Below are 17,131 nucleotides of genomic sequence, written 5' to 3' on the forward strand. Positions count from 1 at the left end.
GAAGACTATATAGTTTGTATTGTTTTATATACAATATACTTTTTTAGCCACCCTGTACGTTAAATTACACAATTACGATAAATACAAACCAGAAGTGTGATAAAAACAGTCAGAAAAATATACAATATCTAGTTTTATGTCGCCACACCGAAAACAAAACAACAACACAGCTTTACCTATTTAATATTTATAATATTTCCTGTTCAGATTTGATAATTTCTGTTTAGTTTAGAAGTAATACACAACCTATTATGTTTTCTAAACGACTCGAAAATAGTTTTGCTGCTGTAATGATAAAGAGAAATATGCGAAGTTTACGAATTTTTGTTTAATGATTACGGGGAGACAATTTTATTAAATGACAATTTGGAAACAATGGAAAGCTTCATATTTTCTGCTTGAATCGAGGAAAAAAATCGGTTTACCAGATCGAAATTATAAAAATTGCAAAAAAGTTCTTAAAAAACTGGCATGGGACAACAAATTGCCTAAATATGTGTAATACTGGACGAAGTCCATGATGTTCAATTAAAATTATGTATTAATTTAACTAACTAATGTAATTTCACCTTGGCTTAATTTTGACATATTGAAATTCGTCAAAAAAGATTTTATTTTCAGAACAAGAAATTGTATTCGCCGGCCATCAACTGTAAAAGATATCCTGACGCAGACTGTGGAAGCGATCATCAACTTCTGGTATTGAACGTTTGACTTCGTTTTAAAGTCCCCAAAAGAAAACTCCTAAAGAAAGTCATGTCTCTAAATCCTTCAAAAATCAATGACTTCCAACAAAACCTAGAAGTTCTTTTTTTAGACCAAGTAGAAGAATGCTGCGCATACCTTGGACAGCTCATAGGACAAATGTTTCCATTCTAAACCAACTCGAGATTAAAAAAAAGGCTGTCCACAGTACGTCTACAAAGTATTCTGCATCGTATTAAATAAAGGAAAATAAATACACGTTTGTTTGCTTGCTGAGTGGACGATGGTAGTAAATAATATAAATTGGAATTGATCCGGATTTGGGGCGTAGCATTTTAGTAGTTGAGATGTTAGTCATCGCTGTGTGAAATTTCTTTTCATTCTACTTATTTTGGGCTACTAATAAATTAGTTTTCCTATGACATTATAATCAACTGTGTAACAAGGAAAACAAAGGTCGATAAAAACCCTTGAAGACCTGTAACCATGCTGTTTCATCACTAAAATTACCGTAATAGATGAAGTTCAAAAGTGGGTGGAATATATAAAGGATGATGATAAATGGAAAGCCTTAAACACTTTCAAGTTGGTACACAAACTTCGCTCGTCTGCATATAATATGGCAACATGCGTGCACGGCTACAAAATGTGCTTTTCTTGGATGAAATAAGATTTGATTTACTCAGTGACAATCGACGTCACATAATCTGGAGAGGATGCCAGAATGACATCCTTTCGCTAGAGAAGACGTTCCCTTACTATTAATGTAACAAAAGCCAACATACTTTTCATATCTCTGTCGGTTTATGAGGTCTGTAAAATTTTAGAATATTGGAAGCTTTTCGGAATAATTCTTGCAGATTGAAGGTAACATCTCAGTGGAACTTTTAGCGTGACGTTCAATCGACTATGAGCACAAGAAACATTGACATGCATCTACCACAAGGCTGTATTTGTAAAGTAACATAAGAGAATGGCAATGGTTTTTATATGTTTTAGATAGTCCATACAAATTATCAATATTGAGCATTAATCGTTTTTAGGTAATACTGTAGTAAAGGATGAAAAACGGGTAATTAAAATCCCAAATATTAAAAGGAATTTACGTACGCCTATACCTTTAGTGAGTTTTACCATTTTGTACTATTTAAATTTAGCATCCACTGAGCGATACTATCTTACTTAATCGTCTGAGATGGTAAATGATTAAGTTAATCACCTGATCGAATCGATAATACACAGAGAGAAGCCATATTTTTCAGAGAGTACAAGACATATTATGATATTTGGAAGTTTCACAGATGTGTGAGGTCTTTCTTTATGTTTTACTCCGATTTCTTTGTATGTCGCTCTCTCTCGTGCGATGGATATCAGGTAAGACGATTAATTTCGTAGGTCAACCTATACCTTTCAACTTAGATTCAAGATGGTTGGAAAGCGCTAAAAAGTGGATACATATAGTTGTGGAGTATACACATTAAAAAAAAAACTGTAATATTTTAAAGGAATATGTAGTACGTCAGATACGTTTTTATGGATTTCAACGCACAGGAAGAGTAGAAAAAGTGCCCTAGAAGGAGATATATTCTCAGCTAATTCACCTTATATGAATACTATGGAGTTTTCAGGGAATATAATCACGACAAGTTTGAAATTACTAAAAATTATGGATTACAACGATTTCCAATAAGTTTTATACTATAGGTAGAATGCTACAAGAGTGGCTAAAGTATTTGTTGCTATGTCGAAGAAACTTAACGATAAACGTGTGTGGAATATAAATTCATAAGCTTAACTAGTCATTTACTTAAAACCTTCGTAAAAATAATTCACACAAAAGAATCTACAAAAAATTGGAAGAACAACTGATACAGTTTGGTTTTAGGGATTCTGTAGATACAAGGAAGCACGTTTTGCTATACAAGTTGTCCTCTAGCGTTGCATAAATATGAACTGTGACATGCATGTACGTTTTGTCGACTTTCAGAAAGCATTTGCTAGATTAAAACAAGATATTGTTTTAATCTAGACAGGGATGCGCCTTATCGCCCCTACTTCGAAGATATTTAAAACAGCCCTGAAAGACATCTATGAGGACGTACTGATAAATAAAGAATGTCTGAATAATTTCAGGTATGCAATCAACACAATAATCTTCGCAGTTAACATGCAAGGCCTACAGATTATATGGGTCACATAATGAGAAATCTACAACGCTCTAGCCAACAAAGCAAAAGTACAAGGAAGAAGAGTCACGGAAAGCTAGTAATAGTACTTTTAAAGCCTTGGAAGGGTCCTGGAAGAGCTCACCCGAAATTTATCGACCAATCCCTCACCTTTGTTATTCACCCTATCATCCTAAATCGCATAGAAAACCAGAATCTCATTCCAACCTAGTAGAATCTCATACTAATCTAGTCGACCAGAATCTCATACCAAAACAAGCTAGTTTCAGACCAGGGCATTGATATACAGATACCAATATGAGAAAATACGTTAAAAAGTGCTAAAACAATATCCTCAGAAAACTCACCAAAAGGTGACTAGCAGTCTTAACCAATGCCAGATTCTATGCAGAATCCGAAACCCAAGCATAAAGTCACGTTTCATCACAATCCTACCATTTAAGAGACAATTTAGGAAAAAAAAACAATACAGACATTTTAAAGTTAAAAAGACTTAAGTATCAACTCTTTTCTTCGACTATTAACACAAGAGTATGGCAACGAAAAACTCTATCAATGGACCTAAAATAAGAAAAAATAAATCGTTTCGACTGAGGAAACCATAAATTGATGGAAGTCCCCATTTCAACAGACCTAAAAACAGATGGACCACGTATTGATTGCTTCAAGATAATACCGTCGATACATTAAAGTGTATTGATGTTGATAGAACCTTTCAAATACGCTTAGATTCTGCCAGAAGTGAGGCAAACTCCATTGAGCTTAATATAAACTGCCCTTTTATAAAACGAAGCTTCAAGAAACAGCAGAGGAAGTGTTGGGTGAGGTATCTAAAGAGAAGCTTGAGGTGTATCTGAGAATGGAGAATAAAAGGAGGGAGGAAAACAAAAAGAGGCTATAAATTAGTGCAGAGTTTGAAAAAATGAAAGGCTTAAAGAGAACACTTATATTGGAAGCAAAAGTACAAGGAAGAAGAGCCCGCGCCTAGGTCTATATCTTAGAAAAGGTGGTTTTCAGTATCCACTAATGGAATATTTGAAATGACAGCAAATAAAGCCAATGTTAGTCACCAATATCTGTAAAGGATAGACATCGTAAGAAGAAGATAGCCGAAAGAGTCATTTTAAAAAGAGAAAATCTTCCAGTTATTCTTCAATCATGTAATTTTTGTGTTTTCTAATGTAGGAAACGTCGTTCCCCAAATTTATAATCTGTGATTTATGCGTAAAATAGTTTATATCCACCTTGATCAAACAAAAACTTCAATATATTTTACAAAATTACCTCAAACATAATGTTTACTGATTATTTTTAATCCTTATTTTACATATTTTACTACGTACTTTAATTTCATGTAAAACTACGGATATTTTCATTAGATGATATTAAAATCTGAAGCACTTTTCAACAATTTATATTATTTATACATATTCAATAAACGGGAATGTAAGGATACCGTGTTATCAAAATAATATCTGAAGTTTCTGGCCTTTTTGTCCGTCAGTCTCTTCGGTTTACGAGAAGTCTTAAGGGGAGAATCTAACACACTTGTTTAGAATATCCATAGAATAAATAAGATTAAAATTTTATTACTACATTGGCTTTCACATGTTAAAAACAAGTATATTATGTACAATTACTCACTCTGATAACAGCCATTCTACTTACCGCGCTGTTAAGTATTGCGCAGAATTAATGCCCCACGAAACGAAGCCGAAAAAGCACTTGAAAAATTGAAAAATTACTGGGCGTTATTTGGGAAATTCAATTATCAAAACAGTTGCAAGATATCCAAACTTTGGATGAAAGCTAGTAATAGCACTTTTAAAGCCTGTTAAAGATCTAGACTCACCCGAAAACTACGAAAAATCCCTCAACCTTGCTGTTTTTATGGGGTACACTAAAGAATCATCCTAAAGCGAATAGAAAACATAGTCGACGAGAATCTCATACCAAAACAAGCTGGATTCAGACCACTATGAGAAAATGAACAGGTACCACTATGAATCTAATTTCCAAAGAAACATTCTATACAGCCGCACGTTTTGCTAGGCCTGATTGCTGCAGAAACTCCAAGTGGCAAATCTGGAGAATTCTGAACCGAATAAGAGCCGGTGTGACCCTAGCGAAAAACAATCAAGTAAATTGGATCCTTATACATGAAAAAAAAAATGTGAATGCGGTGGTATACATGGTAGAACATGTACTGACCTGCCCAAATTTCCCTAGTGCCGGCAACATCGATAAACTATGAATTAGCAAGCAGTTAGGGGCAACATTGAACGTTGCAAAAGATACAGCAGAGGAAGTGTTGAGTGAGTTATCCAAAGAGAAGCTTGTTGAAAGAATGTTGAGGAATATCGAGTAAAAGGAGAGATTAAAAACAAAAAGGGGCTATAAATCAATGCAGAGTTTGAAAAAATGAAAAGTTTTAACAGGGAACACGAACACAGTAAGTTTTACAAACACCAACAGAAAAGCTTTAAGATCAAAGACAAAAGCATATCATGTTAAGGCCCAGAATCGAGTTTTTTTTTTAACAAGATGGTAGCTTTACTAAAAATGTTGCATTTAATGGAGAAAACAGTAAAACCCCTGCAAATCCCTTTCATAGACTACTGACAAAGGTATGACAAGAACTTATTCTATCCTGATATGTCCAATACACAAGAAAACGTGCTTGTCTGCTTTAAGTTTAGATGAATTTTTCTTCATAATATGAAACCATTAGCACACTACGCTGACAATATCATCGGACGGATCCTACCAAACAGGCTTTTTACTCTGATTCCATATCATTCGTAAGATACATATTAGTAAGACGACGGAATTTGAGGTACACTTTGAGGTTTTTCAAACTAAAAAACCTTACCGGATTTCATTTTATTTTATACTGTATATTTACACTGGCGTAAACCCTGATTGTGCATCTGTGAATACAAAAATACAAATATTCTGGTCAAGACTATGGCAAAGCCCAAAAACTACTAAAAATCCTGTAAATTGCTCTAATTTTTAAATAAAAATCGGTTGAGTAACACAGATAATATTGTTTCGACGCGAATTTAGGCTAGTACATTGTACTCACAATACTAATGGTATTTCAAATTAATTTTTTACAAATTAAATATACCAATTAGGACATAAAAGCGGAAAATAAAAGACATACATCTGTCGCGTCGCCTTTCTGACCAATAGTTCGGAAAAGGGATAGATTCATATCGATGCGGACTAAAGGGTACACCTCTTGTAGATAGTTCAGGTGTATAAAACTAATTTCAGGGCATGCAGCCTTAAGTGTACATTGTTCAGCCAAATAGTGTCTAAATTTAACACAGACGATATTTTGGGTAAGTTTTTGAACCAATATCTTACTTTCCAACCGAGTGGTTGGAAAATAGGCTATTTTCTAATCAAGAATCTAGATAATCTGCAAAGTAGTAGGTGTATTGGTAATTATCGAAAATGTATACACCGTTAAAACCATCAAAATGAACGGCCAACAATTGGTAAACCATTGGTGGATGGATGTAGGTGATCCCGCTAAAATAACCGTATTGAACAAGCCATTCGGAAAAAGGGGACAACTTAATTTGATTGATATGGAGGAAGATTTGAGGGAGATTCAAGAAGACAGGTACTCGATAGAAAAGTACGTTTTAAGACAGTAGCGCCATCTGATGATGATGAATTACAGTAGAATATCCATTATTTCAGACAGTTTCTAGTATCTAATTTCGGTTCTCTCTATTATTAAATAAAATCTTAATCTTACAATCGTTCAATGATCTGAACAGAGACTATACTTGGTATTGCATTAAATTTAATGTGTTAGAATCACCTCTAAAACGTTTAATTATCATTTGTAGTTCACATATTCCGGTATCCCTTACCGAATTCAGTAAAAGACGGTGTTTACATACGTATTAAAAACTAGCCAAACAAAACGAAAGCATTTGAGTTGATTGTGCACAAAACCTTCCTGATATTCGATAAAATATATTATAAGAATAACGTGCTGTCTGTGACTAATAACAATTCAATTTAAAAATATAAATAAAATAGTAAGAACACTATAAAAATAAATAAACAATGAGATCGCATATGTATCCCAACATTCATAATATATTTTGAGAAAAAAAATATCACAAAGCACATCAACAAAATACTGGGCGTTACATCGAACAAAACAATCTTTAATATACGTAAAGAAATGTCGATTTATACAAAATTGACGTTCAAGTTCAAGGAAGCTCAAATTGATTCCTTTTAGGCGAATGGATCTAGTAATCCGCAGTCATATTTCCAACCACACACACTCAAATTGATTCCACAAATAATATAACGTATTGTTGTGAAACACATACCCCTGATTGCGGCCATGTGCGTTAGACAAGTCCAGAAGCCTCTCCGTCGCCGGAACTCCGATAAAAAGATGACCTTCGAGAATTTCCCAGCCAGCGTTTTCGAGAACAGTTCTTTATTTTTATATAAGCTAGTAAGGGCGAGCTCTGAGTATTAGTATTGTCAATTCTACGCATCAGTGCAAGTTCTTCTAAGCGATAATAATTATTAATGTAATTAGTAATTGTGATATTTATAATTAAAAGAGTTTTTAGTGAAAATATCACTAAAAAAATCTGCACTATATGTTCAGATGACATATTTCACCATACAGTCGACGCTTCAGATATGAAAACTTCATCCTCGGAGCAACAGCCAGTGGTTTTGTTCTTCAGCCTAATTCGCCTCCAGTTTTAGGGTCATTCTGTTGGTGTACACTATTAAAAAGTTTTCTCCTTCTAAAACATTCCGCATTCGTTCTTATTCCTATTATCTCCCTTGCAGTTACTTCAACTAACGTCTTGGTTTTCCTATCTAAAGGAATTTTTATCTAAAGGTTTTCCTAACTAAAGGAATGGAACCTGATTCACGACGTACCGCAAATTCTCAGCCAGCTTTTCTTGGTATCTCGACTGTGCATTGTTTTTTAGCTTATATACTTTCCACTTGTTCACTTATTCTATATATTCCAAATCTCCGTGAAAAAAATTAAAAGCCAATTGTATTAATTATCGAATAAACCTTTCAAGGTCCATTAAATTATGCGGGGCCAATTTTATTACCCAATAACCCTCCAAGGTCCATTAGATTATGCAGGGCCAATTTTATTAATTATCAAATAAACCTTCCAGGGCCAATAATATTATGCAGAGCCAATTTTATTATCGAATAAATCTTCTAAAGTCTATTAGATTATGCAGGGCTAATTTTATTAATTATCTAATAAAATTTCCAAGGTCCATTAGATTATACAGAGCCAATTTTATTAATTATCTAATTAACCTTCTAGGTCCATTATTCCAAGGTCCATTAGATTATACAAGTTCTTGTTTTTTCCTCGACCTTGCACCTAAAGGAATGTATCTTGATGGACGATCTCCTGTAAATTGTCAGTCAGCTTTTCTAGGTATCTCCCCTGCACACTCGATTTTAAGCTTCTATACCTTCTACTTATCCACTTGTTCTACACATTCCAACGTATTTGTGAAAAAAAATTGAAGCCAATCTTCTTAATTATCGAATAAATCTCCCAAGGTCCAAACCATGAGATTATGCAGGACCAATCTTATTAATTATCGAAGAAACCTTCGAAGATCCATCAAAATAAATCTTCTAAGGTCCATATTGTGCCACTCCATGGTGAAAAATTTGTTTAAAAGGCTTGATTTTCTTCAATTTTGCATTCGATTTACCATATCTGATGGACACAAAGAAGTTCTCAAAATATTCAGTCAACAATAAATAACTAACAAACAGACGGCAAATCAACAACGTCGATAACATTATTAGCTGGAGACCATAGAACGCATGTGACACAAACACGAGACGAAAAACATATACCAACCAACATATTGGCTCATACACTGACGATATCACCTGGTACGAACAACCAAAATGGGGAAACAGGAAAAATCTTCATGTGAACAAGCTGTAAGGACCAATATTCACAAGATACCAAAGAGAGATCCTCTGTGATGCTGAAACTAAACAATTTGGAAGCTCTAAGTTTGTGGAACGTTTCGTGTCTTCATAACAATTAAGTGTGAACAGAACTATCAATAAAATGATGTCAAACTACCACATGACACTTGTCAGGTGTAGCTTATTCAAAAATAATTTGCACGATGTAACACCCAGTATTGTAAATGATTTTTCATAGTTCGAACAGCTCTGTCAAACAATATTTTGACACAACAGAGTGAATTCCGACGAGTGATCTCTCGTATGAAGAAAGTCCAAGCAACTTTTGTGTGTGTTTCTTTTTTGTATTCTAGAACTATCTTCAAACGAAGAATTTACTTCACACTGTATATTATTGGAACAATCAACAAATATTCAGTACTTACGTTAAAAGTCTTAGATAAATATCACTACTAGAATAATTATTAATTGCTTACACGCACACAAGTATAAATTAAAATCGATGAAAAAACATGTTAAAAAAATCACATTTAAGATCTGGTCGTGCATTATAAATATATATTTTTCAGCATTCAAAATTCTGAAATCACTTATAAAGTTGACTACTACGAGCCAATTTTATAAAACACTTTATAAAATTGGCACACAGGAGCCAATTTTATTCATTATCAAATAAACCTTTCAAGGACCATTAGATTATGTGGAGCTAATTTTATTTATTATCAAATAAACCATCTAAGGTCCACTAGATTATGGAGTCGATCAAGAATTTTAATTGGCCCAATAGAGCCAATCTTATTGATTATTTTAAAATTGGACCGCAAAGGCCCATTAACATTGAGGGTAATACTAGGAGGTATGAGACTAGTACATATTATAATTTACTCTTAAAGTTATTCTAAAATATGGTTATTTTACTTAGAAACTCAGTAAAGAAAAAGAATGAACATTATTTAATTCGGAAAATTATGTTATTAATATAATAAATGTAGAAAGAATGCGGAATACATTTCTATGCAAAATTTCTCTCGAATTCATATCAAGATAGATAAAAAATATGCTTCCTAGTCTGCCTCGTGGATCTGTTCTTGCACCATTGGCATTTAGTCTATATATTGTAGACAAGCGTAAAACAATTTAAATAAAATCCGAAGAGAAGTCGTAGAAATGATGCCTAAAGACCTGCAAAGCTATTTTCAAGAACGGAAATCTTAAATTTTAACCATCCTAAACTGACGAGATTGATTTTTCACATAAAACACAAGCTGGTTTAACTTTTATTTAGAAACCACGCCACTCCATTCGATACAATAGTTTCCACTACTGTGTGATACGTCACTAACATTAATACTATCCACGTTAAGCGACATTGTAAGTAAACTGAATTCACTTCGCACATGTAGCAGATTTCACTTAAAAAACTCGTTTCTATGTGAGGAATCAGTCCATTATCTGTTTCTAATTTCGATCTTCTCTCAGAGACGATATTGCTGACACCTGTCACCATCTGTGGTTCCAACTTTTCTCTTCAAAATTGTACCCATAGGAGGAAAATGGGACTTTTGGGTCTTTTAATAACCCACTATTAACTAGTTTGAAATAGTAATTGTGTAGTTTGGAATGTGTCCTAAAACGTTGGCAACCCAGCAAATTTTTCACTTTTCTTTAAATTATTTAGTCTCTCCTGATTTCTAAGTTGATGATGACAGTGATGTCGAAAAGCGTCCTGGATTATTAAATAAATATTGTTTTTACAATTTGCGGTGTAACATAGAGACTAGTAATCGTTTTTACTTACAAATCACATTAGAGAGATACTTTTCATTATGGAAAAAACTGTAACTAAAGTTATCGACCATAAATATCTAAACTTGAAGCAAAGGCCTGGAAATTTTGCAAATACGAGGAAAGCAGAAAGGAAAGGGCCCAACACATATTTGTTTTCTTTCTTTTGTCTTTTACTGAGTGAGCAATTTAAAAGAATTGTCGTTTTATGGACACTGCGCTTTTTAGTCTTATCAATATTCTCCACGATGATGGATATGACTTCCATTTGAATAAAATACCTTTTACTTAAAAATCTTTCAAATAAATTAAAAATCATAGTAAGATTATAATCTAAAAATAAATTAGTTCATCTTAAAATATAAATATAGGAACATTCTCTAACAAGTTAGGTAAATATTTGTTAATTGTTCTCAATCTCTTTAAAAATAAATAAAAATAAATCGTCTTATCAGAGTTGCTAAAATTTTACATTTGCCATATTACACATATACTTTAATAATTTTTACATTACAGGGCGCCAAATGGATCAAAAGTTACCTCTTGTTGCTGCTGTTGCGGAGCTCCGGCGTTCATTTTAGGACTGCCCATCACGGGTTGTTGCATGGCCGCGAATTGGTTCACTTGCCCCATCATCGGTTGCATCGTTTGACCCATGACGGGTTGGCCCATCATCCCTTGTCCCATCATCGGTTGTTGAGCCATCATAGGCTGGGCCATCGCTTGTCCGACTGGTCGGTATCCGGGTGCTGTCATCGGCTGAGCTGGCCAGCCACCGGCGGGCTTCGCTTGGTTCTTAGGGGAATTCCATTGAGGACCTCTACTACCTGTTGAATTTGAATACATTAAAATGTCAAAATATTATGGTACTCTCCTTAGTTTGCCGATAAAAAGACATTTACCAGAACCATACCCTACAAACTTTTGTTATTTGGGAGTAAATTTAAACGAACGGTGGGTATAATTGTCGGAAATTAAGATAAAAATCGAGATGGCAAGATCTATTTTTTCAATTCTGTGTTAATTGTATTCGTTAAATCCCCATCAGGTGACACTTTGCATGTCTTTGCAAGTCAAGCTGTTTATACACTCAGATGCAAAAAAAACGCAACAGAGAAAATTTTGGTCAAATTCAAAGTATTTCAATTTTTTATTTTTAGCCCTATTTTGAGCACACTGTGTAAAAATTTATAAATTTTAATTTAGTATAATGACTTTTTTAATAAAATTTTGTATTTGACATATTTTTTTTGCATCTGAATGTATATTAGCAATCTAATGCCCTTTTGATTCAGTTACAATAACTGATTTTTCTGATAACTGATGTCATTGTACCTCCCACCTCCACCTCCTCCTCTTTTTAACAAGCCATAGCACGCTCACGTAACTTAAGCCGTTTGGAACGAATGTGGAACTGTGACATTTTATAGGTGTTTTGCTCTGGTGTAGACATAAGTTAAACAGTTCCTTTATATTCTCTAAAAGTTTTTCTCCAATTTTGGGGCTTCTATAGCAATATTATATTCTTCCGGGGCTTTATTTCTTTTCATTTTCTTCAGTGAGTTCCTTATTTCTTCTGTTGATATATCAGGCATTAATTCCGATCCTTAAAACTTTTGTTTGGGTACAAGAACTTCGGAGTAATGGAAAGTACTGAGAGGATTGAAACAAAACTCAAAAGAAAAAATTAAATTGGGAAAAATACATGACAAAGAATGGAAGGACTATTACAAGGAACTGTTAACAAAACAAAGAACACAATTCATTGGAAAAGAAAACAGGCAAAGACGAAGCAGATCCCAACAACAAGAAATATAAATAACAGATAGGGAAATGAGAACGGCCATAAAAGCAATTAAAAATAAGAAAGCACCGGGACCTGGAGGCATCTCATCTGAGCTTATAAAGTACGGCTCAAAACGATGCGAAAAGTACAGAGGAATAAGCGTAATATCATCAATAGGAAGATTATATGGGAAGATACTGCGAGAAAATATAGAGCAAGCGATAAAAGACAAAATCGGAGAGGATCAGGCAGGATTCACGGCAGGAAGATCATGCATAGACCACATATACACACTGGAACAACTGTTGGAAAAGAAAAAAGCAAAAAATAGAGATACATTTGGCATTTGTGAACCTGAGACAGGCGTATGACTCTGTACCTATTGGGGGCAATATACAAATTAGAAATACAGACGGAACTCATAGAAGCTACAAAAGCTCTGTATAAAGAAAATAAAGTGTCAATTAAAATGAGAACAAGAATTATAGAAGACACCACAACAAAAGGGCTTCTGCAGGATTGTTCCACATCTCCAACCCTATTCAAAATATACTTAGATAAAGCCTTGACTACATGGAAAAGAAAATGCGAAGGCATGGGAGTACCGGTACAAAACGAATTCCTATATACGTTAAGCTTTGCAGATGATCAAGTAGTGATTGCAAAAGACCAAGAAGACCTCAGTTACATGATGAAGAAACTACAAGAAGAATATACCAAGGCTGGCCTAGATATTAATCTCGCGAAAACAGTACCTATCTACAAGTGAAGAAGGCACAGAAGATCTACAGATTGACGACAACGTAACAATCAAAGGAAAGGATAAATGCAAATACTTGGGGTTTATAATCACGAAAAAGGCAACAACAGAGAAAGAAATTAAGCAAAGATTAGGACAAACAAGAGAACAGCAATCCGACAACTTAATTCAGTATGGTGGGATCTTCTTCTTCATGTGCCTTGTCCGTTCCGAACGTTGGCAATCAACATGGCTATTCTGACTTTGTTTGCGGCAGATCTGAATAGTTCAGCAGATGACAATCCGAACCATTGCCGCAAGTTTTGGAGCCACGACTGTCTTCTCCTCCCTGGATCCCTTCTGCTGTCTATTTTCCCTTGGACGATCAGTTGTAGTACTCTATATTTATTATGTCTCATAACGTGACCCAAGTATTCCAACTTTCTTTTCTTTATACTTATTCCTACCTCTCTCTCTTTACCTATCCGGCGTAGTACCTCTTCGTTGGTCACGTGCTCAGTCCAGGATATACGTAATATACGTCGGTAAGCCCACATTTCCTACTATCCCACTATGGTGGGATAGACACCTAAATATGAAGACAAAAACACAGATTTATAAAACATTAGTGCGAAGTATTATGACATATGGGGCTGAAAATTGGATTATAAACAAGAAAAACAGCAGTAAGATAGTAGCAACAGAGATGGAGTGCCTGCGAAGATGCTGCAGAGTAACAAGAATGGATAGGAGAAGTAATGACGAAATAAAGCAAAGAACATCGATAGAAACAGATATACTAACATATATAGAAGAAAAAAGACTAAAGTGATATGGATATGTAAGAAGAACTAGCGCCAGCAGATGGATAAAGAGAATAACCGAATTCAGTTAAAGACTATAAAGTATTCGACGCATAACAAAAATAGCTCACTTGAGAAATGCGCTCTGCCGAAACAGCTGTAGTGATAGTAAATTATAATAAAATTTGTCGAAGTGTTGAAAACAAATTAATTACTATTTAAATGGGAATAAGCCACAATTAAAGGTTAAAATACGTTTATTGACGTTTCAATTTCCACTTCGGAAATCGTTCTCAAAATACAAACATTAGTGATAAAAAATACAAACTAATGTTTGTATTTTGAGAACGATTTCCGAAGTGGAAATTGAAACGTCAATTAACGTATTTTAACCTTTAATTGTGGCTTATTCCCATTTAAATAGTAATTAATTTAAAATGCCACAAGAAAATAGCTTCAGAACAATATGTTGAAAACAAAGTTTTTAGTGTTTTATTGCTTAATTAATTTTTAACATTTTTTATCGAGGTAGCTGAGTAATAAATTTATGTACACAATGGGAAGCGTGACATACTTTTTCCTTCTTTGTGAGTCTAGAACTTTTTTGCATCATCATCTGGTGGAATTGTCGAAAATATTTTAAAACTTTCTGTTCTTCTAACTGTATTAATTATGTTTCATCGATATAAATTATTAAAACAGAAAAAAACTTTTTTATTTCTATAAATATTTTTACATTGCAAACATAATGCAGATATAATACCTTGTATTACCAAATCATTTCGATAATAATAAAAGTGCAGTTTTTGCGGGACATGCGGGACGAACCGCGGGACAAAGCCAATCTCGTCCCGCAGAAAAATCGTTGTTCCGTCCCGTCCCACGGGACAAAATGCGCGAATCCCTACTAAAGGAGAAAAAAACGTAAATTGTATGATGAGAAACGTTGAAAAGCAATTGAAGAAGCAAGAAAATATAACAACAGACGAAAGTAGAAAATTTTATAAAAGAATGAAGTTTTACCGACACGACAAAGACGTGTCGGGGAAATAAAAAAATATAAAATAGAGAGAATACTTTGAAGAAAGTCTAAACACAGTAAGTTGAACAGCATTTTAAAAACTCTATTTATAAACAAGTGATACAGATAAATAAGAAGTATCAGTAAATATCAATAAAGTAGATGAGAAAGAACACTGAGATAGTCAAAATAAATATATCTTCAACTCTTTTGTTAGAAAGAGGACTAAAATAACTTAGATAACATATTTAGTCGAGTCAAATCTAGTTTTGACTGAAATTTTGATATTTTATGTAATGGAAATCTTAAAAAAAATCATTAAACCAAATGAATCACGAAATAATTGTGTTTATAATTCAGTTCAGTGAATATACTATCACTTTAGTATGTAATTAAATATCGGGCGTATGCATGTCAAATAAAAAGTGGTTCAAGGTCAACATTTAATACAAAATATTATTCCCAATTAACTTAAATGTTTGGGTAATCGATGTATATCGACTTTTAATAAATCTATATTGAAAACTAGCAATTTGTCGAGTCATTTTAAAATCAGCAACAAAATATCAAATGTAAAAGGGCAAAATAATTTACAAAATTCTATTAACTCCGTAAATTAAAAAACAATATTGATGAAGCACAATTTCTTGATCTTTAAAGAAGATAATTACTCATAAATCATATATTCAATAAGAAATTGAACAATTTGCACACGTACATACAGAGTAACAATTAAAACATATCATCATGTAGGCGTTACTATCCACTGTTGAACATCCAACACAGCCTACTCCAAATCTCTCGATTCTGGACTTTCATTATCCAGTTCCCAGCAATTCCTTTTATGCCGTGGCTCCAACGCGTTCATGGTCGACGTCGTTTGCCTGCTCGTGGTCGCTATTCTAACATTCTTTTAGTCTATGTTTCATTCGATATTTTTATAGCTACGTGTTTTACAAGGCCTTTTCCCTTTGGGTATTCTGTCTCTTTTAGTGATTCCAAGCATGACACTTTCCACGGCTCTGAGCTATTCTTAAATTTTCCGATGTGTTTCTTGTTAATGTTAATGTCTCTGCTCCATATGTCATCTTTCCAATTTGTATTTCGTTCCTAAGGTATTTGTGTATCTTCTTCTTCTTTTGGCATCATAACCCTGGATGGGTCTTTGCCTGTCTGGTTATGTTCTTCCATTCAGATCTCTCTTGGGTCCTTCTCATCCATTGTCTTATATTCATGGTTGTCAGGTCGTCTTCCACGTCATCCAACCATCTCCTCGTCCTAGGCCTTCCTTGTTTCGGCCTTCCTACCGGCTTCCACTGTAACATCTTCTTTGTCGTTTCCATGTCTTCTTGTCGCTGAAGATGCTCCAGCCACGACAGTCTTTGACTTTTCACAAATCTTACAATGTCATATCCTTCCTCTTTTGAGTTGGGCTTCCTCTTTTTTCGTCATTACCCAGGTTTCACAACCATAGGTTACTACGGGTCTAATCAAAGTTATTTAGATAAAATCTGGTTCTTTTGTCTAATAATTTCGATGTCATCAATCACACGTTCAATAGTATAGTTGTCTATTGCTATATTATTTTCATTCTCAGGTGTTCTTTTGATGGTCATGTACTTTGTTTTTGTTTCGTTTATTTTAAGCCCTCTTTTTTGTGCTTCAGGATCAATTTCCTTGAACTTTTCCATTAGTCTTGTCTTGCTTCTACTAATAATAGCGACATCGTCTGCATATGCACCTTGTACCATGATTATAACCGATAATTAAATTTAATTAGTATTATCAGCGTTTGTTGTAATTACAAGCATATTTATATCTACCCATTTCAGGTATATTTTAGTGTTCGTTAGTGTTGTTGTAAAATGAGTTCTAGAGCGGAAAAATATTAAATTTAAGACTAAAAGCGGATTTAAGTAATAATGAAACTTTTGTTCCAAATCGGTCAATTTACGTCGATGCAATTGTCCATCATGCTGAAGGTAAGTAATTGATATTAAGAATACTATAAATACTATTTAAAATTTTTATGAGTAATAACACACGTAATTAGAATGAAAAATTTTTCAAAATAAGTTGAAACCGTTTTATTTTACGATACATTTCTACAGCGGCGTACCT

At 33.9% G+C, this 17,131-nt stretch overlaps 1 protein-coding gene across 1 annotated transcript in view; it reads right to left on the reverse strand.

Moving 5' to 3' along the window:
- The window catches only part of LOC140437766 (phosphatidylinositol-binding clathrin assembly protein LAP-like), a 57,541-nt gene that overhangs the window by 36,117 nt on the left and 4,293 nt on the right, over positions 1-17,131 (reverse strand). Inside the window, exon 3 of the mRNA XM_072527479.1 lies at positions 11,202-11,488. Coding sequence (XP_072383580.1) covers positions 11,202-11,488 — 287 coding nt within the window. The remainder of the gene's footprint in view (positions 1-11,201; positions 11,489-17,131) is intronic.

Source organism: Diabrotica undecimpunctata, chromosome 3 (assembly GCF_040954645.1).
Source record: "Diabrotica undecimpunctata isolate CICGRU chromosome 3, icDiaUnde3, whole genome shotgun sequence".
In the NCBI taxonomy this organism is placed as follows: domain Eukaryota; kingdom Metazoa; phylum Arthropoda; class Insecta; order Coleoptera; family Chrysomelidae; genus Diabrotica; species Diabrotica undecimpunctata.